The sequence below is a fragment of the Canis lupus genome, chromosome 20, assembly GCF_003254725.2.
Source record: "Canis lupus dingo isolate Sandy chromosome 20, ASM325472v2, whole genome shotgun sequence".
Classification (NCBI taxonomy): domain Eukaryota; kingdom Metazoa; phylum Chordata; class Mammalia; order Carnivora; family Canidae; genus Canis; species Canis lupus.
In genome coordinates, this window is record NC_064262.1 from 4,833,359 (window position 1) to 4,859,847 (window position 26,489).

Genomic DNA, 26,489 nt, shown 5'->3' on the forward strand with positions numbered 1-26,489 from the left:
AACCCAAGCCAGCCCTCCCACCAGGAGCATCCCCCTCCGCCAGGCTGGAGGTATGTACTTCCCCCCAGCAGGCGGCTCGCTCGGGGCAGGGACTGGACAGCGGGGAGCCGGGGGGTGGGGGAGACTCACAGCCGATGGTGATGCCCAGCTCCACGCCACGTCTCTTGGGCAGCTTCACGTGGAAGGTGCCACTGCTCGGGATGACGGACTCTGCATGCAAACACACATGCATTCACCTAAGACCCAAGGGAGGAGACATAGGGAGTCCCAGTCTCCCACACAATCTAGGCCATCTGGGAGAGATTGCAAGAAGTCACCGTCACAACCCCATCCTGCTTCTTCCACCTGACGGAGGAGGAAACTGAGGCATGGTGAGCTGACATTTGTCCAAGACAACCAATCTGATCAGAGCAGACTGGGGGCTGGTGCCAGACCTCATGACTGCCAGCCCAGGGCTTCCCCATAGTCAAACCCAATGGAGTTCAGATCCAGCAACAGCCTACTGAGCACCTACTATGTGCCAGGCCTCAGCTGGGTGTTTCCACATGACTGACCTCATCTAACCCAACTGATATCCACTGTAGTAGAGGAACTCTAGTCATTATTTCACAGTTGGGGAAACTGAGGATGGGTGGTGGAAGGGAATGTCCTGTCCAAAGTCACAGAATGTCCAAAGCACAGGACCAGAATTCTAACCTGAGTTTGTGTCTGGGGTTCTTTGCCTAAGCCCTGCAGAGGGGCATGGAATATTTTCAGCCCCCCTCTGCCCTCCCTGAGGTCCTGTTTCAGCACAAAAATCCCTCATCAACCTTCATGCTGGCGTGTGGGGTTCCTGCCTCCCAGGCAGGGCCTTCCTTGCCACGGCTGGGGCTCTGGTACATGCTACAAATGCTCTGGGAGGAGGACACCAGGTGGGGAGCTGGGGGGGGTGGTGGTGGTGGAAGAGCACATGCCCCAGGGAGGAGCATAGGGTCCCACAGCGTGAGGAGGAAGGTAGGGGCACTCACTCACCTGCCACATCAAACTCGACCTCCAACACGACCTTGTGGGCCAGCGCCGCGTCCCGCAGCAGCTGGTTGGCTTCCTCCATCGTCCCGTCCTCGGTGGCAATACCGTTGATGGACAGGACCCGATCCCCCACCTGCAGCAACCCACACCTGAACCCCAGGCAGCCCCACAGAGAGAATAAGCTCCGTTACCACCACGGCGACTCCTGGGCACAGGAATGCCATGTGTGGGCAGGCTTGGGGGGTGACTCCACAGCTCTGCCCTGTGTGGGCTACAGAGCCTCAGGCAATTTACCATATGACTCTGGCTAAGGGAGTGACCTCGCTGGGCCTCAGTTTCCCTATCTGTCCAAAGGGGATGACGCCGTGCCTTATGAGATATGTCTATAGAGGACTCTGCCTTCAGACAGACAGGGGTTCAAGTCCTGGGTCATTCATGAGCTGTGTGACCCTGGGCAAATGAATCAGCTTTCTCTGCACCCCAGTTTCCTCATCTGTAAAATGGGGCTGATTAAGTGAGATACCCTTGTGAAGCCAGGCTTGGTTGTGACTTAGTTTCTCTGGCTGGCTGTGAGAGTGGCAGGCCCCATGGGGCAGGGGCAGCTGGCTCACCTCTCTGCTGGGCTGTCAGGTTCGATGAAGCGCACGAGGGGAGGGGAAGACAGGGTCTCGGTGGCAAAGATGCCGCCCTGGAGCTGGAGGCCAAAGCCGCTGAGGGGGTCTCCGCAGAGCACGACCTCCGTGGTCTCCGTGTGCACGATCTGTCCCCCTGGCCCCACCGTGCTGGAGGCCAGTGACACTGCAGGACAGGCCGGTACAGCTCTCAGGGAGGCAGCCCCCGAGGGCCCTTCCTGCCAGAATCAACCCATCCCTAGGCTCAAGGACCTGGAGTCAGAGGGGCAAGCTAGGGGGAGCCCTGCCTTGCCCTGGGGGTGGCACAGTCACAGCATATTGAGCAGAGCTCTCCCCATCCGTACTGTGGGTGATTCCCACCCAGCAGGGCTGTGACAAGGATTAAGGAAGCCAGCCCCTGGGACCGCCACACTGTAAAACAGATGTTGTGAGGGTTGTGCTGTTACGTGATCTTAGCTTTGTTACAATGCTATTATAATACCACACTATAGATTATGTTATTTTTGGTGACAGTTTTATTGAGATACAATTCATCTATCATAAAGTTCACCAATTTAAGGTGTACAATTTAGTGGTTTTGCAGTGTATTAATGATGCTACACAACTGTCAGCACAATCCATTCTCATCATCTCAAAAAGAAACCCTGTTCCCTTTAGCTGTTGTCCCAAATCCTCCCGTGTCTCCCGGCCCTAAGCAACCACTAACTTATTTTCTTCTGTATAGATTTGCCTCTTCTGGACAATCCATATAAATGCAATCCTATAATATGTGATCTTTTGTGTCTGGCTTCTTTCACTAAGCATGATGTTTTCAAGGTTTATACTGTAGCACGTATCTGGAATTTGCTCCTCCTTATGGCTAAATAATATCCCATTATATGAATACACCACATTTTGTTTATGCGTTCATCTCTTGATGGACTTCTGGGTTGTTTCCACCTTTTGGCGAAAATGAATAATGCTGCTAGGAATATTTATGCATAACTTTTTGAGTGAACATGACATATGTTTTCATTTCTCCTGGTCATATACCTAGATATGGAATTGCTGGGTTGTATGAAAACTTCATATCTATTTGATATTGTGTTAGTTAATATATCCTGTTTTATATTCCATATATAAAATATATTTGTGTTAATATGTATATTAGATATTTATTAAATATAATTTATTATTGTATGTAATCCTATTACTAATTCTGTTATACTATTCTGTCTTTATTACTATTTTGTTATATTTTATATTATGCATTATGATACATAATACATTGTTGCATATGTTGTTACTATATTTATATTTATTATATTTTCACAGTTACATCCCTAATGATAAGAATGGTGCCTGATACATAGGAGGTGTTCAATTTTTAATTAATTAATTGTTATCATCAATAATAATAATGATAACATTTTATTAGTCATCCAACCTAGTAAAGGGACAGATAAGTGGTCCCAAGAGCCCCCAGCCTCCACATGCCCCCACCACTGAACAGCATTTCTGAATCTTTTCACCTACAGACTCCCGACTTTGGTGTTTGACAAAGGTGGTTGGTAAAGGCATATTTTACCTCTCATCTGACTCTGAAATCTGTTTCCCTTTTCACCTTGGCTTCCAGGAAGCTCATAACCTTATTTCAGGTGCCAGGTGATTTGTACTCTTTTCCCTCAGCTGGCTCAATTCCAAATGGCCTAGTTTGACCTTTCATCCTTCCTGGAGGCCTCTGCAACTCACAGGGCAGGAGGCTGGAGAAACTTTCTATATCAGCAAAGGGAAGGGCTTTTCCTAGGAAAGACTTCAAAATTCTTGGCATCCTTGTGACTTTGCTACATGTCTCCTGCATTATCATTCACTACTATTTGTCTTTTTACTTTTTCAGATACTTAAATACCTTCATCTCAACAAGGAACTAATAATGATCATAAATAAAGAGAAATGCCTATAAATCAAAGGGAAGAAGAAATATCTGTATGGGTATATATATGTGTATAGATAGATAGATAGATAGATAGATAGATAGATAGATAGATCTTTTTTTATTGGAGTTCAATTTGCCAACATATAATATGTGTGCATATATATAGTGAAAATTATTACATCCTGGATGGCTTTACTCAGGCCTATGTATCCTTGTCTTAGGGTAAATTAAAAAATGTCAGAGAAGCAGTAAAGACACAGCTATCCCACACTGAGACTTTCTCCCTGAATGGATCAAAATGAATTAAAGAATGAAAGAAAATGAAGTGGAGGTACTGTGAGAATTTTGTGCACATCTGAAAAGGTATGCTTTCCTCGAGACACTTTGCCATCATCTGCTGAGAATTTTCCATAATCAAAATACAAGTACCAAGTGACTGGCACCCATCAGGTGGGACCTTGTGCAACCCGCCCAGCCATCCATGGCAGCCTGGGGTACCACTCATGCTATTTAGTGACCCTACACATAGACCAAAGACCCTGTGTCCAACACCCCATCCTCTGGCAAATCTCTCAGCCATACAGGCAGCCCAAAGAGGAGGGAAGAGATCACAGCTTACTTACATGAGCTCTTGTGTTCCCTTCTTCGCTGCCGCCTCCGCCCCATTGTGGTCCGAGGGCTCATGGGGTGGGACCCACGGGGAAGGGTGCTGGGGTTGGTGCAGGGAAAGGCATGATTCATGGTCGGCGAAGAAAAGGGAGTCGAGGACAAGGCTGGGGAGATGAGAGCACAGCCCCGTGAACCCCGGAAGGGCCCTCCACCCTGCCGCACAAGTGGGTGCCAGGGAACCCCACCGCAGAGAGACACTGGACGCCTTCCCCCTTTCACCTCAAGCACTGGCGTGTGAACCTCAGGCAGGTCTCTCCCACTCTGGCCCTCAAAGATCACAGGGTTTCACAGACATGGTGAAACCCAGCTGCTAGGGAGGGGGGCCCATCTCATCACTAATGTGCTAGGTAACGCCGGGCAGACCTCCTAATTGCTCGGAGTCTTGGTTTCCTCCCCTATGAAACATGCACAAGCCACGGTGAGGTGGACACATTACATCGGCTCTGGTCCTGGCCGGCAGGTGTGGCCCAGGTGGGCGTCCTGCAGTGGCCGGGCCGGGGGCTGTGACAGGAGAGCACACAGGGGTCCCAGCGGTGTGGCTGCTCACTCCTCTGCACCTTCACTGCGACCCAAGGGAGAGGAGAAAGAGGTGCAGGCGTTAGAGATTCAGCATGTCTGGACTCACTGTGCCCTCCCTCCCCTGGAGGCCAAGTTCCCATCTGCAAGATGAAGTGTGCAAAGCAGGACCACACAGCTTGAGTTTCCCCCAGGCCAAGCCAAGCCAGGCATTCAGATTCTGCTCGTGTGTCCAGGAAGCCCACTAAGTGCCTGGCACTATGCTCAGTGCTCAGCCAAGCAGCAACAGAGATGGGAGGGAAAGTAGCCCCATGAGAACCGGCCCATCAGCTTTGAGCAGTGCAGTTGGCAGATGGCATCGGGCCCCTGAACCTCCAGGAGCTGCTGTGGTGCTATGACCTGGGCAGCCTTGGCCAGGGGCCGAGCTGCCACACAGGGTGTGGGTGGGGGGCACTACGGTTTGGCCATTTCTGCCCCACGCTGGGCTCTCAGGAGCAACCTATGCTCCAGGGCCCCTGGTGGGCTGGCCGGGGTTTGCTCAGAGCCTCACTGCAGACAGGCTGCTCTGGCCTCCTTCCCTCCAAACTTCCATAGGGTTTACCCCCAGATGAATTCTTTGCACTCCTTCTCTGTCTGCTTCCCACAGGTCCCCAGAGTTTCTGCCTCCCTGACCTGCCCCATCTGATCCTCCAAACCGCCTGCCATACAACACCTCTTCCCAGACTGCCCCAGGTCCTGTCGTGGCTCTTCCTTCTGCGGGGCTTTGTGGGGTCCAACCTGGTGCAAGGTATCCATGGATGGATGAGCGAGAACCCAGCTATCTCAGCACACTGACTCCGCCCGCTATGCAGCACCTCCAACTCGGGAGCCAGCGGCCAGGTCCTTGAGATAAGCCATGTGGCCCCTCTGTGCTTCATTGTCATTATCTGTATAATGGGACTAAGAGAGCGGCTGCCTTCTAGGATAATGAGAAGGATCTGAAAGTGTTTAACATGTAGGGTGTGCTTAGAGCTGTGCCTGGCACCTAGCTGAGGCCCAGTATAATGAAGGCCAGGAGGACCGTCAGCAGCCCTCGTAAGGCACTGTGCTTTTCTGAGCCTCAGCACCTCAGCCCCCTGTGTAAAGTGGGCGAACAGCAATACCGACCTCACAGACTTGTCACAAGGATGAAAAAAGAGGACCCACAGGAAGCCCCCTCACTGAGCCCGGCCCACGGCAGGTGCTCCATGAATGGTTTTCAAGAATGAGTCACTCCAGTTCCCACCCCAAAGCCTCCTGTAGCAGGCCCTGGCTGTGGCTTGATGGGGCCTGTGCAGACCCTAGCAGAGATGGGTCCGCACAGAGCTGCAGAGAAGGACCCTCCCCAAGGCCTTTCTCCTCACATTTTATTTGAGGGATTTCTTTCTCTCCAAGATGATCAATTAGGCTTGCAAAGGATGGGGTGGGCCGACTCCATTCTTGCCCACACCAACACACTATGTCCTGAGGGCTAGAATTCACAGCCTGACCACCCAGCCCACAGCCCTGGGCTGTGCTTGTCCTCTATCTCTTTTGACCACTCCCAAGTTGTGATCCTCCCATTTACAGATGAGGCATCCGAGGCTCAGAGATAGATGGAAAGCACCTGTGCAGCCAGGGCAGTGCTGGCATTTGTACCCAAAGCCCAAGGTTTGGAATGCTGGAGGCACTTCCAGGCTCTGAGCTGAAAGCTGCATCCTTGTGGCCACCTCCCAGGGTTGGGCTCTGCCCTCTGGTCTCTTAGACCTCCTGCTTCCTCTGCTCTCGGGCTGCCTAGCACCCCACTCTGGGACACCCCAACTCCTTAAAAGGTGGGGGGGTCTCTAGGCCCTCCCGACTGACTGGCTGCCTCCTCTGGACCTGCTGAGAACCCCAGAGCTGAGCCCCAGATCTAAGTTCTGAGTGGCACAGATCACAGAAGGACTGTCCTCTCCCTTGGGATAGCCCTTATACTTCTATGAATGCAAAGAGCGATGGAACCAGCTTTGGGGCATCCATGCCAGCAGACTGTCAACTCAAACATTCAGGTTGTTTCTCTGCCCGCCCTCAGCTCCTGCTCTTGGCAATCTGAGGTTCTCAATAGCAATGGACATTTGTTCCAGTAAATTTTAGCTTGCCGAGGGCTCTGGTGCTGGGCCTCTGGGACTTTGTGCACCTCTCCCCATCAGCCCTCAGGTCTGGGTCCTAAGACCCTCCAAGGAGACCCACCTGCCTCTGAGGGTTTCAGGGGCCGCCGACTGTGGGGGGCGGGCAGGATCTCCAGCCGCACTGTCTCCGACACGTTGGCCAGGAGCTTGGTGGCTTCAAGCAGCGAGCAGTGTTCCGTGCTGGTGCCGTCGATGGACAAGATGTGGTCTCCAGCATGCAGGGCCCCACTCCTAGCCAGGCAGGAGAGGGAAGGGGGAGGCTGGTCCAGCCAGAGGGAGCTCTGGGCCGCCTTCCCCCCCTGTATCCCTGCCCACCACGGTGGCAGCACCCAGTTGTGCCTCACCTGTCCACCACACTGGCCGGCTTGATGCGGTCAATGGTGATGACTGGCTTGTTCCGGTGGGAGCCAGTGCTCAGTGAGATCCCCAGAGCTGACCCAGGCGTCTTGGTTATCTCCACTATCAAGGGCCCTGAAGCATTGGCCACCGTATCTGGCAAGCAGAAGGCAAGAAGAGTTTGAAATGCAAATACTGAGCTTGCCTCCACAGCCTCAGTCTGCTATCTCCATGTAATCTTCACTCTTAGGGAGGGATTACTGCACCCGAGGGGTTCAGCTCTGAGGGGCTCTGACCCCAGGGCTCTGCTGGATGACACTAACATGCTCACATTTGTGGGGAGCCTACAGTTTGCCGGCACCTAGCTGCGAGTTCATTATTACCACCTTTCTGCACTCAGAAAACGGCATCCCCAGGAACCCACCCAGTGGCTTGAAAACAAAACCTAGCTCCTTCTGCTCTCACCTCCACCCCAACCCCTGCCACTGTGTCCAAGTGTCAGCAAATCAGACCAAATATACTTTGGTCATATTTCCTGAATGTGATTCTTCTATGCTTCCTCGGCAACCAGCCTGGTTGGGCCATGATCACGTTCCTCTCCTCCAGCCTTTCCCATCTCTCCCTGATTTTTTTTTTCTAGCACCACTTACTGCCATCCCATACCCTCTGTATTGGTTTTATTCTGCTTACTGTCTGTCTCTGCCCACCAGAAGGTGAGCTCCATGAGAACAGACACCTCGTCTGTATTGTTCTTACCTGGATACCCAGGGCCTCCAACAAGATAAAAGTGTTTATTGTCCAGAGAGGCTCAGAGGGGCTGTGTGACTGGCCTTTACTGTGGTAAGGATCTGTGTCCACTACCCACTCCCTCAACCCCAGGCCCTCTTCCTGACCCGACCCTAGTTCAGGCCCCCAGCTCACCTGGGATGGCCACATCGTACTCCACCTGGAAGAGTGCCTCGTGGCTGCACTGCCGCAGCGTGGCCAGGGCAGTGGCATGGCTGGCCCCGTGCAGCGGGATCCCATCAACACTGAGCAGCCTGTCGCCCACCTTCAATGAGCCCTCCCTGCAGGGAAGGGCCTGGTCAGCCAGGCTGGCTCCGTGCAAGCACTGGGCACAGCCCTGCCGAGAAGCCGCTGAGAACAGTGATGTCCCAGGGGACAGATGGGGGCAAGCAGTGAGTGACGGAGAAAGGGACAGAACAGTGAGTGAGGGAATGCATGAGGGTGTCTATGGGTAAGCAGCTAAATAAATGAAGTGGGCATGTAAAGACAGCTGGGGCCAGCTCGGACATCGCCCACTCTGCTTGGTGCTTAATAAAGTCATAGGACCGGCTCAATCGTAGGATGTCTGAGCGGGGGTGCCCTGTGGAGACAGGAGACAGCCGGGGCCCAGAAAGGACACCAGCCCTGCCAGGGCCACACAGCGTCGGGGGTGGGGCGGTCTGGAGGCCTCCTGAGGGCCCTTCTCACTGCCCTCTCTCTGCTTTCTCAGCAGGGATTCTGGCCTGGTGACAAATGCACCTGGGGAAGGAATTCGGCAGGGGCCCCGGGAGAAGGGCCTGAGCAAGCAGGGGGTTCACCTCAGTTTGGGTCAAATCCCCACCCTGGAATGCTTGCTCCAACAGGTGGCCAAAGCTATTCTGGGAGGTTCTATGAATAGCTCGTCACAGGGCCCTGTCCCAAGAACGGGTTCAGACTTCTGACAAGGCTGTTCCAGGCTTCTCTTAAAATGGCCAAGAATCTCCCATGGGGGAGGTGAGGGGGTCGGGTGCTGGGAACTGGACATGTTTCTCTCCCACGTTCTCTCCTCCTGGGCCTGCCCGCCTGACCCTTCTGGGCTGTGCCCAGGCAGCACTGGGCAGGGGGGCACAGCCAAGACTCCAGAGGCTGCGTTACAGAGGCCACGGTAGTGCTGCTCGTCATGCCCCAAAACCACTCACAGCAACTCCCAGGAGCTGCAGTATCAGACCCCTTCCACAAATGGGGGTACCAAAGCGAGGGAAGGAAAGAACAATGTAATGCCAAGGCTTGCTTCCCTCCCCACCCCTGAGACAGTAGGACATAAGGGAGGAAAGAGCTCAGGGTCTCTCTTGTTTGGGATTGAGGCCTGGCTCTACCAAGAATGACTCTGGGGCAAGGGGGGTCCTCTCTCTGGGCCTCAGTTTGCTCATCTGGAGAATGGGCACAATGGCTTCTGGTCTGCCTTCTTCACAGAGGGAGCTGGGGGTAGTCAGGGCAGGGAAAGACTGCTCGGTTTCTTCTGGCTCAGGCTCACCTATCAGCAGGGCCGCCAGGCCGGACGTAGGTCAGGACGAGTGGGCGGGTCTTGTGTATATCCTCATGGGCACCCCCTGAACAGAATTCAACAAGAGGTGGCAGTCATCTACCCACTCTTTCCCTGATACCTAGAGGCCCTGACTCAGCCCCTAAGAGGCTCTCTTAATTAAATCTGTGGAGGACCTGTCCTTGCTATTCACAGGCCCTCTTATAAGATAACCAACTGTAAATCCCCACAGAATGGGACAAAAAGTAGGGACATAATCGAAATCCCCTCTCTCTTAAATGGTTTGCTTCCCATCCAATGACCTCATCCTATTTCCCTTTCTTGCCCTGGTTCCTAGGAAGCTCCAAACTTTGTTCTCAATCTCACTCCCAGCAATCATGTACCCTTCATTGCTTGGGAAATTTTTCCATTTAACATTTGACTTAATGGTCCTGGGCTCTTTTTTTTTTTTTTTTTTAAGATTTTATTTATTTATTCATGAGAGACACAGAGAGAGAGGCAGAGACACAGGCAGAGGGAGAAGCTGGCTCTCTGCAAGGAGCCTGATGCGGGACTTGATCCCAGGACCCAGGATCACAACCTGAGCCAAAGGCAGGTGCTCAACCACTGAGCCACCCAACCCGTCCTGGTCCTGGGTTCTTTAAAGTCAGAACCAAAAATCTATCTATCTATCTATCTATCTATCTATCTATCTATCTATCTATCTATCTATTATCTATCTATCCATAAATCCATATAATCTCACTAAAGCAAATCAGAACACACATGTAATTAGCATTAGCCTCCTTCCCAAACCCCTTGGCCCCAAGTGCGACTCTTACACTGACCTCTGAGGACAAAGCCAAAGCTATTGCCCTCCTTGTACAGGGAGACGTCCACTGTCTTTGTGATGATCCCTGGGTTGTTCTCAGGGGCTGGGGAGAAATGGAGGGCTCCTTTGAGTCCCTCAGTCACATCACCAAGCCACAGACATCACCAAAGCTCATTCTGGGAGAGCTGGGTGACCAGTCACAGAGATTACAGGGAGGGTAAACTCCCCCACCCCTGCCCATTTATAGGTAGAAGTAAGACTTCAAAGGACCCTCCTCCCCAGTACTTAATCCCCCACTTAGAGGCCTGCCCACGCTCACACAGAGACCATGACAGAGCTCAGACTGTCCATGGCTATGAGCTCAGGCCAAGGTTGAATTCTAGTTATTCAAATCTTAAGACTTTAGACCAACTTTGAAAATTCAGAGCTAGGCTAAACCCTAGGCCACTGCACTCAGTGCAGGCTGGTAGGGGGGAGAGAGCAGTGGGGCAGGGAACAATTTCTTTAGCCAACATTCCCAAAACTTGCTCCCCTCAAGGAAGAACATCTGGACACTAAACATACAACATGACACTGGGTGACAAACAGGGCCCTGCCACCTCTTGGTGACAGCATACTGCAGTTGCAGGCAAAGTCTCTAGGTACGCCATAGATGTTTGTGGCCAATCTTCAGGTCCCACCCGCCAAGGTCCCCAGCTGGCATGTGCAGGTGGGGAGACAGCTGTGTCTACCCACAACTAAGGCAGTGGATAAAGATCCCCGTCCAAGGGCACCCACCGGGCGGGGGCAGCTCATACTCCACCTCCAGCACCACGCGCTCGCCCACATTCTTGAGCAGGGTGATGATCTCATCATGGCGGAGCCTGGTCAGATGGATCCCATTCACTGACCGAATATAGTCGCCCACGTTCAGCAGGTCACTCCTGGGAGCAAGGAGGCCAGAGCACATGCATGGCGATGGGTGCCAGCATTCACACCACTCTTCTGTTGAATCCTTATGATCTCTGAGTCCCCATTTTACAGATGGGAAGCTGTGCCTCAGAGAGGTCAGACATTGTCCAGTGTCACAAAGCGAGTAAATAAGAGAGCACAGATTCTAACCTAGGCCTGTCTGACACTCAGGCCCGGCATTTTCCCCTGCTGGGTGTTGCCCTCCTGATGAAGGCTCTAACCAGCCCCGAGGAGCCTGCGGCATGGCCAGATCATCTCTCCCTTTGCTATTTCCTACTGCACTCACCCTGGCTTCTCACCACCAGCCTTCCATTCTGTTCAACTGGACACTTACCAGCACCTGCCCAGAGGCCCAGAGAGGCTAACCCCTAGGTCTCATGGAACTCGTGGTCCAAGGGAGCCACAGAGGTAAGATGACAGGAAAATCTAGAACGACGCATCCAGAAGCGGCACGTAGGACCATGTGAGCAGAGCAGGGCAGCTGCCTCGCCCTGGGACGGAGACCTCCCAGAGGCAGTGTGGAGGGATGAATAGGAGTCTGCCAGTGAGGAACATGCCTTTCGAGACCGTAACTGCACGTGCAAAGGCCTGGAGGGGCTGGCAAGAGTGGGATGCTGTGGCCAACTCAGCCCATTGTGTTAAGGGGAAGAGAAGAATCACAGCCTCCACAGAGGCTTCCCTCTGAGAAGCACTTGGGTGCTCCTAAAAACACCTGCCTGATTGCTTTGCCTACAGCCCCGGCACATTCTCCCCTGGCCCCTGCCCCCTCCTACTGCCCCACCAAGCCTGCTCCTCACCTGGCAGCAAGCCCCCCCGGTCTCAGGTTGGAGACCCTGGGCTTCCCATCCTTGTCGGTGCCGCCTGAGATGGTCAGGCCCAGTGTGCTGCCTTCCTTTTTGTTCAGCTCCACCATGGTGACCCCGCGGAACTCCTCTGTCAACAGATGGGGGGGCGGTGAGCGGGCAGCAGGGGGCAATTCTGGGCCCCCCAACAGAAGTAGACCAACACTTGGTAAACAGGGTAAGATCATCTCCTTTATACACAAGTTAAGTGGCTAGTCTAAGGTCACAGAGGGAGCTAGCGGCAGCCAATGCCATCTGACCCCGACTCCAAGCTCTCTGTGCCTCCAGGATGGACAAAAAGGAAGGAGAGGAGGCTCATTACCTGGAATGCTCTGTCTGCGGCATGCCAGGGCCACATCGGTCCCTCCTGCATCCTTGCCTCCTTTGGAGTAAGGCCCATCGTCTGCAGGCAAGAAAGAGAAAAAGCCCTGAGATCCACTTTCGTTTCTAGGCAGGAGAACACTTTCTGCCGTGGGAACCATCTCCTTTGAGGATGTGGCCTGAAAAAGAGGCTCCTTCCTGGGAGCCTGGGTCCCAGCTCCACCTGGGTCTCCGCTGGAGCATCCTCATGGCTTCTTCTCTCAAGGGAGGCTCCATCTCTGCTCTTGGGCTGAAAAACCTTCTTCTAACACCAATTACATACAGGGACCTTCTCAGACATTCTGTGGTTAACCATCTCCACAATGTATATTATTCCACTGTACAGATAAAGGAGCCAAGGATCCCAGCAGCACAACGGCCACACAGCTGGAAGTTGTGCAATTTGGATTAGAATGAGGGTCTGTGGACTCCACCACCCAGGCCTGTGCTTGCACATCTGCTGGGACGGGCAGCTCTCTCACAAACAGGCACCACTGCACATGTGAGACCGGGCCGACCATGAGCAAACTCAATCTTGAATGGCTCCAATCCATGCTTCTTCATGAGGACTGTGCTTTATCTTTTACAATTCATATTCTCAGATATTCTGGGCAGCGAGAAATACATCTGTCTCCTTTAGCTTTAATTCTAGAAGACACTCTCCTATTAGTTGTTCAACTGTTGTTTCCTTCCCCCTCTCTTATGAAATGCCTAATAGATATTCCTTGGGACTTTCCATTTTCATAAGTTTCAAACGTAAGGAAAAGAGAATAGTGCAACGCAGAGGTTCTCAAAGTATGGTCCCTAGACCAGCAGTACCTGGGCACTTGTCAGAAAGGCAAATTCTCGGGCCCCCCCTAGGACGGGGTAAATTAGAAACTTTAAGGGTGGGGCCCAGTACTCTGCATGTGTGGTGTTTTAGTATATTGTCCTAACTTGTATTTTCATCTATTTTTTAAAAATCTTACAGACATTAATATTATTTGTGGTGTGCTTCTCTCTGGGTTTTGGGAAATATGTCCTGACCACCACCACAATCAAGATTTAGGACATTTCCATCGCCTCCCAAATTGTCTCTTGCTGCCTCTCTGTAGCCAGTCCCTGCCTCACCCTCAGCCCCCAACTACCACTGATCTGTTTTTTATGTCATTTTGGTTTCCCTAGAATGCCATATAAATAGAATCATACAGTATGTGGGCTTTGGCGTCTAGTATCTTTTACTTAGCATCACCATTTGAGATTCGCTCATGTTTTTTCATGGATTAGTAGTCTGTTTCTCTTTATTGCTGACTGGTGTTCCACTGCAGGGATGTACTGTTTGCTTAGCCATTCACCTGTTGAAAGACATTTCCACTCTCTCCAGTTTGGGGTGATGTCACAGGAAGCCATAATAAGTATCTGCACACAGGTTTTTGTTTGAACAGAACATTTCATTCCACCTGGGTAAATATCCAGGAACAGGATATTTAGGATCAGGATATTTATGATCTAGGATGCTAGATCATATGGTAAGGATGAGGTTAACTTTTTAAGAGACTGCCAAACTGGCTCTCAAAGTGGTCACTATTTTGTATGTCCACCAGTAATGTAAGAGGGATCCAGCTGCTTCATGTTCTCCCCAGCATTTGGCAACGTTAGGGTTTTTCTTTTCTTTTTTTAAATTTTAGTCATTCTAATAGATATGTAGAAGTTTCTCATTATGGTTTTTTAAAGATTTGTTTAAAAAAAATTTTATTTATTCATGAGAGACACACAGAGAGAGGCAGAGACCAGGCAGGGGAAGAAGCAGGCCCCCGGCAGGGAGCCCTATACAGGACTTGATCCCAGGACCCCAGCATCACACCCTGAGTGGAAGGCAGATGTTCAATCTTAAGGGAGCCACCCAGGTGTTTTTTTTTTTATTTGTTTTTTGTTTTTTTTTTTTAAGTAGACTCTATACCCAGCATGGGGCTAGAACTCACAACCCCAAGATCAAGAGTCACACACTCCACTGACTGAGCTAGCCAGGCGTCCCTCTTACTGCAGTTTCAAATGTGCACTTGGCTAATGACTAAGGTCGTAAACTTCTTTTTGCTATCCATATATATCTTCCTTGCTGAAGTGTCTATCCAGAGCTTTTGTCCATTTTTAAGTTGGGTTGTTTTCTTGATGTCAAATTTTTATATATTCTGGATAGAAGTCCTTTCATGGGCAAAGATCTTGTCCATCTTTCATTAAATATATTCCTAGATATTTGAAGTGTTTTAATGCTATTGTAAATTGGATAATTTTTCAAATTTAATTTTCTAATCATTTGTTGCTGGTATATAATAATACAGTTGATTTTGTATTCTGACCTTTAAAACCCTGGTATTAATTCTAATTAATAGTTAATCTGTAGTTTCTTTGGGATTTTCTGTCATCTGTGAAAAATGACAATTTTGTTTCTTACTTTCAAAACCTCAAACCTTTTCTTTATTTGCCTTTTTGCACTGGCCAGACACCAGTACAAAACTGATAGAAGTGGTTATTGAGACCATGCTTATCTCCTCTCCAGCTCACCCTCTTAATTTCCTGTGAGTTCATGTGTACATCTCAAAGGACTTTGAAGCTGGAAGGTTTCAGGTTACCTGCTCTGTGATAATGCCAGAGCCCCTGTCTCCCCTCAGCAACCCCTTGTTTTAGGCACTGTGCATATTCTGGATTTTCCTCTATGCCTTGACAGGTGAGGGGAAGGGGGCTCATGCATCATGCACCAACCAACCACACTCTCCCCTTATATCTCATTCGCTTCTCACAGTGGCCCTGGGAGGAGGTAGGTGCTACCATCACTTCCACTTGGCAGAGGAGAAAACTTGTGATTCAGAGGACCAAGGTCCTTGGCAAAGGCAACTTCTGCAAAAAGCCAGGACCCGACCACAGGCCCCTTGCCCACACCACTCCATTTCCAGTTTTCCCAGACCAGGTTATTTTTTTTTCACACTCCTTCTCCAGGTCCTTTCTCAGCACCAGACTGAGCTGGGAAAGACAAGTGACAAACCATCAGGCTGGTAGGCTCTCCTGTGCTGCCCCCAGGGGGCCACCCCTCCCAGCACCAGGTATGCCCCATGGGCTTCCACAGCTTCCTAAGGCCTCACTTGAGCCTGCACAAGCCCCTGCCTGCTCTTGAAGAAGAGCCCTCCTGCTGCCCTCATCCCTGCAGCTCCAGCCTGGCCCCATGTTAAAAGGATGGGCTCAGGGTGCAGCCCCACATTAGTGCAGACCCTGGCTCAGCTATTCACCACTAGGGAGAGGAACGCCACTCCTCTCCCTAAGCCTTTGGCTATGACAAGACCTAACTCATAGGACCCGTCTTCCCTTCTCTGTGGAGGCATGAGGAAGCAGGGTTGGAGAGGAATCAGTCTTGGCAAGGGATAGAGGCTGAGTATCCCATCCCAACGAGGTCCTTTTCATGAGGGAGAGGATCAGATTACGGTTTGGGGGGCGTGGTGGTGGTGGTGGAGGGGCATCAGGCTGAGTCAAGGTTAGGGCTCAGCTTGAGGTCAGGGTCAGGGCTCAGTCAGAATCAGGGATAGGGTTCAAACTACAGCAGGTTTCTCAACCTCTGCACTACTGACATGTTTTTTTTTCTTTTCCTAGGTAATTCCACATGGTGGGCAGGCTCTCTTCAGCACTGTAGAGGGTTAGCAGCGTCCCTGCCCTCTAACCACTAGATGACAGTAACAGCTCACCCCATCATGACAACCAAAATTGACTCCAGACATGGTCAAGTGTCCCCCAGGGGTGCAGTACTGCCCCCCATTGAAAATCACTGCTCTAGGGTCAGGGTGGGGCTCAGGCTGGGACTGGGTTGGGTTCAGCATAAGGTCAGGGCCGTGGCTCAGCCAAGATCTCAGGAAGGTGAGACCCTTCCCCACCTGCAGCTCTAACCACTGAGAAACTACCCAGCTTCCCCACCACTCTGCTTCTCCAGACCAAGGCTAGGCTGCCTTTGCTTGCCAGAAGGTAGTAAATAACAAATCAGACAGCAGTTAAGCCCAGAATCATTTCCAGGGCCCCTGAAGTTGGGCCTCCCCTCGTCCCCCAGGTCCCTTGTTCACACCAGCCACCACCAATTCAGGCAACACACCATTAAGTATAATGCCTCCCATTACGGCTCCCTAATTTGCACTTCATTTAGATTCAACAAGATGTTTCTGAGCTAATAAAATTAAAAAGACTGGGTTCTATCAACTACGTGACAGTGAATATCTCTGGTATTTCATGTGGGCCATTCTGGAATTAAAACCTGCCCTATCCCCTGCAAACAAGGTTCTACCACTGGAAAATCCCTCTCTCCTGGGCTGTCCTGGGAAAACCAGAGGTAAGCTTGCTGGCTCCAGGTTTGAGCCTGGGGATGGGGGAAGGAGGGAGATTGTCCTGTAAGGAGAGGACAAGAAAGCAGTGGTCAAGTTCACCAAACTCAGAGCACTAGGATCCCAAAGAATGGAGCATGAAACAACAGTGGGTTACAGGTAGGGTTTGGAGCACAGATAATTGAAAACAAAAGATCTGGAAACCTAGATTGAGGAATGGTGAGATCCCCAAACGCTGGATTCTGAAGCAAAGACTTCAGGATGTCGGCTCTGAGAGGACCCATGTCCAGGGGTGTCTCTGGGGTATCCTCCACGTTTGTCTTCTACACTGCCTCTCCTCCCTTTCTACACCCCAACATTCAGATTTTGCTCCACTGAAGTAAACAGTGCCAAATTGGGCCGCAATTACCTCCTTTGGGTCAGAGGTGTCAGGTCTGCTCATCTCAACACTGAGTGACCCCAACACCCTCCTTTCTACAATTTTTTGTTGAAGGGCTTTGGGCTTCAGGCTATAAGCATTTCTTTTCCTGGCTGTCAGGCAGGCCTGACTTTATGCTGCAAATCAAAATTCACACAACCATGTGCAGACAAAGAGTGAGTGGGCAATAAATAGGGACTTGAGAGACTCTTCTCGAGAGAAGGCGTGTGCATTTTAGTGTGTGACTCTGATGATCTCTCCCGGAGACTGAAGCCACTCAGGACAGCTAATTGCTAGATAAGAGGCTTCTAGATATCCAAGACCCCCCTACCATATTCAGGAAGGCACCCATGAGGAATATTTATATAATAGCTACAATGTTTGCTGATGCTTGTTCAGCAACAGTGGCCCACTCTCATGAGCATCCCAGGGAGGCAGGAAACTGAGGCAGCATTCAAACCCAGAATCAAGGCGGGGCCAGAATTTCCAATTGGCTGTGCAACTTGAGTCTCTATCTCTCCATCCATAGAATGGGGATGTATCCCTCCACTGCCCGCTCCAGCCAGCCCAGGCTTGAGAATTTGAGGGAATTATTTTATTTATAGAAAACCTCACGGGGGTTCAGATACCCGTCCTCCTCCCTCGCAGAACCTGCTCCCTCTCTCCTGCTCTGTCTCCTTTTTGTTCTGGGACTTGGTAATTACATGCTTAGAGATGAAGGCTTTTCAAAAACATCTTTCCCACCAATTTTCAGCTGGAAACGTGCATAAAAACAGGGATATTTTTATCCGCGTGTTTCTTTTTTTCCGTCTCCTCCTTCCAGCAATGGGCAATTATGAGCTTTTGCTTTCAGTCAATCCGTCCTGTAAGGACTCGCTTCAGAGGGAAATGCATTTCCACAGCGATGCCAGCCTGGCCCGGCCGAGTCAGGGGAGCAGGAGGGAGCGCGGCAGTGCAGGGAACGGAGTGTACACCTGGTCGCGGGGGGGAGGGGTGGGGGGGGTGGGTAAGGGGGGTTGTTCTTTTTTATTTTCTTCCTCTTGAAAGCTTTGCTAATTTGCCTTCATTATCCCGTCTCTCTGGGGCCCCAGGGAGCTATTGAGCTCTGACAAAGGGAAAAGGAAGTCTGCCCCCGGCCAGGCTGCCTTTGCCAGGACCCCGCCTCAGCTAGAAAGGGGCGCAGAGGGCGGGGCCGCGGCGGGGGCGGGGCTCGGGGCGGGGCCTGGGGCGGGGGCGGGGGCGGGGGCGGGGGCGGGGCCGCAGACTCCGCGTGGCGGAGCCGGGTCCAGGAGGGCGCGTTCAGCATCCGAGGGGGGCTCCTGGGAAAACGAATGTCCTGCAGCCCCACTGGAGGCGAGCAGGAGGCTGCACCACAGCCAGCCACCAGCAGGGCCAGCCCGGCCCGTGGAGGAGGAGATGGGGGCTCCTGGGTCCAGGCCCCACCACTGCACCCAGGGCCCCACTGCCAACTCTCAGGAGCGGCAGCTGCTCGCAGCCCCAGCACCCCGCCAAGGGATCTGCTAGTCCCAGCTCGGCTGTTCCCACCTCGGCCGGCATTGCTGGTACAGTGTTAAAGGAAGGGTGGACCTTGGAGTTAGGCAACTTCAGATTCTGATTCTAAACCTTGCTGCTGCCACCGGCGAGGGATCTGGGACAAGTCACCTCCTCTCTGAGCCTCAGGCTTCTCCTCTGCGCTGGCGTGGGTGCCGGGGCCCACCTCCTGGGTTGGTGTGAGGAATCAGTGAGATGATAGGCTGTACAGAGAAACCCTGAAACACAGGAGTTCTCCCCCTGCTCCTGTCACTGACCTTGTTACAAAGGTTTTCATAGATTAATAATGGTAACAACTCCTTATTGAGTGCTGGGTATTGTGCTAGGTGCTTCGTAGGCATTGTCTCGTTGAATCCTCACTACCTCCTGCGATGCTATGATCATTATTCCCATTTTACAGAGGGGGGAAACTGAGGCATACAGAGGTTAACTGACTTCCAGTGGTAAGGAGCAGGGTCGACATTTGAACCCAAGCCCTGTTCTATGAACTTTAAGATGATTACCACTTTATCCTCACAATACTCCCATGTGGTGGGTGCCATGATCATCTTCGTGTGATACATGAGGAAACAAGCACAGAGAGGTCAAGGGAACTGCCGAGCATCACATGGCTCCTTCCTAAGTGGCAGAGCCATGGGGCCCCCTCCCAGCCTCCTCCACCCACCCCATGACAGTCCTGGGGAGACTCAGCCACTCTGATCCAGGCAGCAGCCCAGCTCCTTTGGGCACTACCCACAGAAGAATGCCCCAGCAGCCGTCGCAGGCTGGCCCAGGACAAATAACTGGATGGAGATACATCGGGTACAAGCTGACCTCGGAGTGATAGCCCAGATCCCCCGCAGCTGACAAGTCTCCCCAGAGGCCAGCCTCCCATGGAAAGAGAAGCAGGGAAAGATCAACTTGGCAAACAGGATGACCCCTCCTTCTGTTCAATGCACGTTTTTAAGGGAAATATACCAAGAGATTTATACCAAGAAATATACCAAGAGATTAAAAAAGTAGATGCCCAATTCACTTGCTGCCAAAGATTGAGAAAAAAGAACATAAAAAAAGGAGCGCCAGGCCCACACTTTATATGCACTTACTCATTTAACTCTCCTGAGAGCATGGATGGAGGCTCACTGACTTCCTCATTTGACAGATGAGGAGACTGAGGCCCAGAGAGGTCATTCAGCTGGTGAGCTGCTGAGAAAGGGCTGGGGTCCAGGTCTTTCTGGCCTCCCAGCAGGCCACAACCTTACCCCTCGGCTGCACGCTCTCCCTGTAAAACAAGGCTAACAGACCCCAATGGAGTGGCACCTGGGCGCCAGCCTCCAGGAGGCCCCAGGTTAGGACTCAAGCACCCAGAGACTGGGCACAGCAGAGTACCAGGGGCCATAAGCATGACCTGGAGAGGCTTCCCACCCCACAATCCCCTTTCCATGAGGTGTGTAGGACCCCCAGCCCTGCCCTGAAGCCACACTCAAGCTGACATCCCTACCACGGCCATAGGGCTGTAGTGGCCCCGACACCATAGGAGATGAGGGTGCAGGCTCAAGTCAGGCTTTGGCCTTCTACCTCTTCTGGGCCTGGGCTCTCTAGGGCAATGAAAAGATTCAATTCACTCTGTGAAGAATAAAAGCAAAAGTTCTCACCACAATTGACAGGCCCTTGGCCTCTCTGACTTCACCTCCTAATATTTTTCCCTTCACCAGCTCCACTCCAATTCCCTGGTCTTCCCACTGTTCCACACACCAGACTTGTGCCCACCCCAGAATAGCCTTTGCACTGGCTATTCCCTCTGCCCAGAATGCTCTTCCCCAGTCATTCACAAAACTCCCTCCCTCACCTCCTTCAGGAATTTGTGGAAATGTCACCTTCTCAGGAAGGTCTTCCCCAATCAGCCTGTTGCCTGCTCCCTGCCACCCAACTCCAGCACCTCTCATTCCCTCCTTCTGTGTTTTACTTTTTTTCATGCACTCAACACCATTTAACAGAACTCACTTTTTAAAAAACATAGTAATCTCATTCACTATCCACCTCTGCCTACTAGGATTTCAGCTCCAGAGAGCTGGGTTTTGTCTGTCTGTTCACTGGTGTGCCCAGCATGGAAAGCATGGCATACAGTAAGTGTTCAGTAAATCATCTGGAATTTGGTTCCCACTTACAGAGTAGGAGAATGGGAACCAAAGAGTTGGAATGAGTTTTTGAAGGTCACAGAATCAGGAAGAGCAGAAAGCCAGTATGCACAGCTGGGCCTCCCTGGTTCCACACTGTGGCCTCTGTGGCCGAGAGCCTGGGGTTTCCCCTTGGCCAAAGCCCCTGCCGTGGAGTAGGAGGTCTGGCCTGCTTGACAACCCAGGCAGGCATGGTGAAAGCCCCTCAGAGGAGTGGGTGGCTCAGGCCACAGCAGAAGGACTCCCCCCCTCCACTCCCACAACAGACATACACACCCTGCCTGGGCACTCCTAGGCCCTGGCTGGGTGGCCAGTGCTCACTGAGGCCCAGTAGGCCCTGGGAACAAAGACAACTTTGTGGCAGGAAGTCAGAGTAAACACTGAGGGGCTGGGGAGGTGGGGCTTCTGGCCAAAATCTGTATTCAGGTCCACCGTGCCCCCAACCCTGGTCACATCCTTTTCCGCAGGGGCTTGGGGTTAGTGGGTGGTGAACAAGACTGGACTATGTAGGCAGGAGTCCACCGGGGCCAGAGAAAGGGCACCAAGCAGTGGGTTCCACAGACCCCCTATCCCAAGCCTGGCTCTCACTGAGGAGCTCTGCCAGTGGCCTGACTTCCCAGGGCCTCAACTTTCCCTGCAAAATGCGGAGGGTGTATGGAGTAGTCACCTGTTGGCTATCCTTGTCCCCTGCTCCTGGGAGGCCACATGACCGGGCCAGGCTGGTCAATCAGAGGCCAAGTGATTGGTCGGGGGTGAGTGTGTGGTCCAAGCTGGACCACCAAGAGGCGGCCCTGGGATGTTTGCTGTGAACTAAGAAACAGATTCTCTTTCCTTAGGCGTGACTGACCTGGTTGACCTTAAGCTCAAAGGTTATAGGGCTCTCTGGGCACCTCAAGGAAAGGAAAGAGTCTGCCTGACAATGAAGCTTGCCTAAAGAAAAGCAGAAACCCAGAATCCTAATGATGTTAACTGAGTACCTGGATCCCACTGAGCCTAAGCTCCACCTTTGGACTTCTCCAAAAAAAAAAAAGCTCCCGTGCTGACATCAACTGTAGCAGGTGTAATCGTGAGGTTCTGTGGCCTGAGGAGGAGACTAGGGTGAGGACTACAGTGGTGAGGTGAGGGTAGGGGTCAAGTAAGTCAAGTAAATCAACAGAGAAAAAAAACCAAGGAGATCAAGAAGGGCCTTGAATGCCAAGATAAGGAGCTGTGATCAGATTTGAGTTTTAGCAAGCTCCCTTCCAGGGCAGTATGGGGAGGTGGGGTGGAGGCTAGAAGGCTGAGGAAGAGACTGGAGCAAAGGTCCAGGCAGGCAATGCTGAGGCCTGAGCCCAGGTGAGCATGGCCACAGGCCCATGGGGTGAGGGAAAACACCTCCCTGGCAGTGCTCCAGGGGAAGGTCCCCAGGGCGCTACTGCCCTTGTGGCTCTGACCACTGCTGGACAAGGTCACCCACTCACCTGGGCCTCAAGTCAGAGAGGACAGATATACCCAGGCCAGGAAGGCAGTGCCTCAGTTATAGAGTGGTCCCCAGGAGGGAACAGAGGCAGACCACATGGGGTCAAATCCCAGCTTTGCTACTTCTGGCTGTGTGGCCTTGGGCAAGTCGCTTAACACCTCCATGCCTCAATTTTCCCAGCTGTGAAATGGAGAGAAGAATAGTACCAAACTCACAGTATTGTAAAAATTAAATGAGAAAATACACAGACAGAGCTTAGAACAAAGCCTGGCATGAGGTTAGATCTCAGCAGCTGTCAGCTACGGTTATTATTCATGTTATTATCTAGAGGCCTGGGGGTGACCCGGTCTGTGCCCCTGGCCATGGTAAGGAGTCAGAGTCTAAGTTTCCTGGACTATAAAAGTCATCGGGGTGCCAGTCCTGCCTTGGCCACTCACTGGAGCTGTGGGGCCTTGGGTGGGCCACCACCCCTCTCTGAGCCTGTTTCCTCATCTGTCCGTCGGGACCACACCCCTGCCCTTGGAACTGTTTCAAGGAGCTACCAACAGAAGTAAGTCGAGTGTGGGAAGGGACTGACAGGGGCAGCCCAGGGCTCCCAGTAAAAGACGCCCTGCTCCTGGCTCTTGACAAGCGGGAGGTGGGGGAGCAGGGGAGGAAGGCAGCCCCCGAAGGATGCGGCTGGAGAGACAGGCAGCCAGACAGACGGATGGAGCAGCCCTGTTTGCTCCAGAGCCCCTCTCACAGGGGATGACACCTGCGCCACTGCATTCCCAGGGCTTCTGTCCCCTGCTCCAGGAACTCCCTCCACACGGCCCTGAGCTTGGCCTTGGCTCTCCCATCTCGGGGCAGGGAGCTCCCTCCCAGCAGCTCATGCCTAGGCCGGGCAGGACGCACCTCCCTGGGACACTCTGAGGGGCTGAGCGCCGCCCTCCAGAACCCCGGGTCCACCTGCTGCCCCTGCCGTCGAGACAGCGCACAGCCTCGTGGCCTGGGTCCCCAGCTGCAGGACGGAGGCCAGGGTCACAAGGACAGTCCTCTCGTGCCGCCCCAGGCCCCTGGGGCCAGGTGTCCCAGCCCTGCACTGTCTCCAGGCTCTGGGTCTCTGGGGAGTGGCCGTCCCGGTCTCCCCCTGGGAGCAGCGGTTCCAGAGGGTTCCTGCCTCCGGGTCCCCACGACTTACCCGCCTCTCCAGGGGTCTCCCGGCTGAGCCCACACAGCATGTCTGCTATTGTCTCCCCGGCTGCCCACCAACTCCCTCGGGAGCCACGCTGCTCAGCTCTCCCTCCCCGGGAGGGGCTGTGGGAGGGGAGCTCGGGGCTCCCACTGGCTGGGCACCGAGTCCACCCACTGCAGCGGGCGGCTCTCTGCTTAAAGGGGACACAGCTGCTGTTCGGCTGGCTCTGGGAAGTTCCACAGCGTCCCCACCCCCATGCCCACAGTCTGAGCCTGGGTGGGGAGCTCTGGAGAGGGTGCACCTGGGGCTCCCGCTGGGTCCCCGGCACAGAGACCCCAGGAGGGCCAGTCCTGCCTCCCACCTTGCCCTGGGACTTTGGTAAGTGACTGCTCTCCCTGGGCCTCAGTTTTTCCATCTAGAAAAAGGAACAGTGCCTTCTAAACTTTTTTTTTAAGTAACAGATACCGAGAGAATCTTACACAGAATGCCAGGACATGAGCCAGATAAAGTGCAGCCATGCACCAGAGAGCGTCTACAGGTCTCACGTTAGAAACCCTTAGCTCAGAGTCCCCTGGGGCTCTTCCACTTTTCTGTAAGGCGGGGTATGGGGATGGTGAGCCCAGGAGCCTGCCACCTGGAGCATCCCCCCAGCCTTGGGGAAGACCGAGCAAGATGGGCAGAGGATCTGCCTGCCTTGGGCTTGATGGGCAGGGGCAGCTGGTCACAACTCCAGCCCCAGCTGGGCCTCAGCCCTGCCCAAGCCTACATTCCTCCATGCCAGCTCGGGACTGACCCTGACAACCCTGATGGACACACAAGACCCCTCCTCCAGCTCTCCAGCTGCTTGTACTCTCCATCCCACCAATGTGTGTGGGCACCAAGGGCCAGACGCTGCATAAGTGCTGGGGAGAAGGGTGGGTGAGAGTGACACAGGGTGTCAACAGCCTGTACACCTAACTACATGTTGCATCCTGCTGAATGCAGCAGAGGGTAAGACAGGTGAGGTCCTGGCTCCCATGGAGTTTTTGGGCACATGGGAACAAATGGGGCTGCAATCTGTTCTGTGTCCTGCAGTAAATGAAATTGTGCAGCACTGTGGTTAGGGACCAGGTGCTCTTTCTAGGAGGGAAGGAGCCCACTTCCCAAGGGTGCTTTCTCCTTTGGGTGACTTCACGTATGTCCCAGAGGGCAGGGTCCAGGTTCCAGGCAAAGTTGTTGGGCCAGCAGTGAGGTCAAGGTCTCAGCCATGAAAGGGGTGGTGAGCACTTGGTCAGAGAAAGTGGGCCTGAATTGGTAAGAATTTGCTGGGAGAATGGAGCCGGACAGGGAAGGAGGTGCAGGCTCTCAGTGTGGTGCTTGGTGCCCAGCGATAGTCAGGATGAGGCTCTCAGTGAGGATCCTGACCATCGGCAGGACACCAAGGACCGCTTCGGGGTAGTCCCAGCTCCACATGAGGCAGGAAGGGACCTGGCCCTTCTCAGCGTGTGAATTGCTCTTAATAGATCCTCACCCTCTTCCCCTAAAGGCTTGTGCACCACGCAGCCCTCCACCCCATATTTACAGCTCCCTCACCGTGGAGGGCTATGTGGTGCACAAGACCAGAGCTACATCTGTCCTCTCGTATAAGAAAATATTTGCTCACCATACAGATGCATTTAAATGAGCGATTAAGATTGGTGATCTGTCTCTCTTCCTGCTCCTTTGGAATTTACTTTTGTGGATGAGAAGCTCCTGGAAAGGTCACGCCGTGGGTTATGGGAGAGCTTCCATGCAGCGTTTCTCTGAATGCCTGCTGTGCCAGGCCCTGGGGACCAAGATACCAGAAGACACGTGGGCAACAGCATCTTCTCCCTGCCCTCTGTCCCTGTCATTCCACTGAGCACATTTTCACTTGATTTTATCCAAGAGTGGGTTTAGAAGCAACCGTTAGTCCATTTTAGAACAAGTGGTGCTTAAATAAGTATCTGGCACAAAGGTGAAGTGACTTGCCCAAGATCACCCAGCTATAGGGGTGCAGCCAGGTTCACACCTAAGAGGTCTCTTTTAAAAGCCACTGCTGGGGACGCCTGGGTGGCTCAGCGGTTAAGTGTCTGCCTTTGGCTCAGGGCATGATCCTGGAGTCCGGGGATTGAGTCCCACATAGGGCTCTCTGCAGGGAGCCTGCTTCTCCCTCAGCCTGTGTCTCTGCCCCTCTCTCTCTGTGTCTCTCATGAATAAATAAATAAAATCTTTTTAATAAAAAAAAGGCACTGCTATGTTCCTCTCCAGATTTCAGGAGTTAGTAGAGGGGTCTGGAAAGTGCAGATGAGATGCAGTTAGCTCTGTCAGGGGTCCACCGAGGAGGTGTTTTGAGCCTGATTTTGAAGGATGGGAGGAACTGAGCCAAAGAAGGGAAAACGCATTGCAGGTGTGCATCCAGACATGCAATCCCGTGTGAGCAGTGAGGAGCCCAGGCAGGACATGCACATGAAGCCAGGCCACGAAGGGTCTAGTAAGGCCTCCCTCCTCCAAGGGTAGCCATAAGCAGCAGCCTCCCTAGGAGCCCCTCAGCCTCACTGGGAGCTCCTCAGCAATGTAGACTCCCAGGCCCCACCCTGACCCACAGAATCAGAATCTGCATTTGAACAAGCTCCCCAGGGGATGCATATGAAGTTTGAGAAGTGCTTTGTTTGGAATTTGGCTTTCATCCCACAGGCAAGGGGAGCCAAGGATGGCTGTAGAGCTAAGGAGTAAGAAGGCTCTGCAAGGACCTCAGACACGCAGCACCACCTCAGGGAGAAGGGAGGAGGGCCTGGCAATGAGCAGTGGGGGTCCCTTCTGGGAGCTGAGAGCAGATGAAGCTGCTGTTGGCCGTGCTCCAAAAACGACCCCTCTCATCCAATGCACGCTGCCAAACTTCAGGGAA

At 52.7% G+C, this 26,489-nt stretch overlaps 1 protein-coding gene across 8 annotated transcripts in view; it reads right to left on the minus strand.

Moving 5' to 3' along the window:
- GRIP2 (glutamate receptor interacting protein 2) overlaps positions 1-26,489 on the minus strand; it is a 97,253-nt gene that overhangs the window by 18,947 nt on the left and 51,817 nt on the right. For 4 of the 8 annotated variants that reach the window (XM_049097844.1, XM_025448966.3, XM_025448972.3 and 1 more), the window contains exons 2-14: positions 12,455-12,535; positions 12,088-12,223; positions 11,117-11,262; positions 10,356-10,442; positions 9,520-9,595; positions 8,163-8,308; positions 7,250-7,397; positions 6,967-7,136; positions 4,661-4,786; positions 4,179-4,328; positions 1,620-1,806; positions 1,012-1,157; positions 130-210 (exon numbers count right to left, since the gene is read on the minus strand). In XM_049097844.1, coding sequence (XP_048953801.1) covers positions 130-210; positions 1,012-1,157; positions 1,620-1,806; positions 4,179-4,328; positions 4,661-4,786; positions 6,967-7,136; positions 7,250-7,397; positions 8,163-8,308; positions 9,520-9,595; positions 10,356-10,442; positions 11,117-11,262; positions 12,088-12,223; positions 12,455-12,535 — 1,680 coding nt within the window. Of the gene's footprint in view, positions 1-129; positions 211-1,011; positions 1,158-1,619; positions 1,807-4,178; positions 4,329-4,660; positions 4,787-6,966; positions 7,137-7,249; positions 7,398-8,162; positions 8,309-9,519; positions 9,596-10,355; positions 10,443-11,116; positions 11,263-12,087; positions 12,224-12,454; positions 12,536-19,880; positions 20,159-23,590; positions 23,703-26,489 lie in introns of those variants that run through there. The other 4 variants (XM_025448995.3, XM_025448985.3, XM_025448979.3 and 1 more) reach the window with 3 other exon arrangements.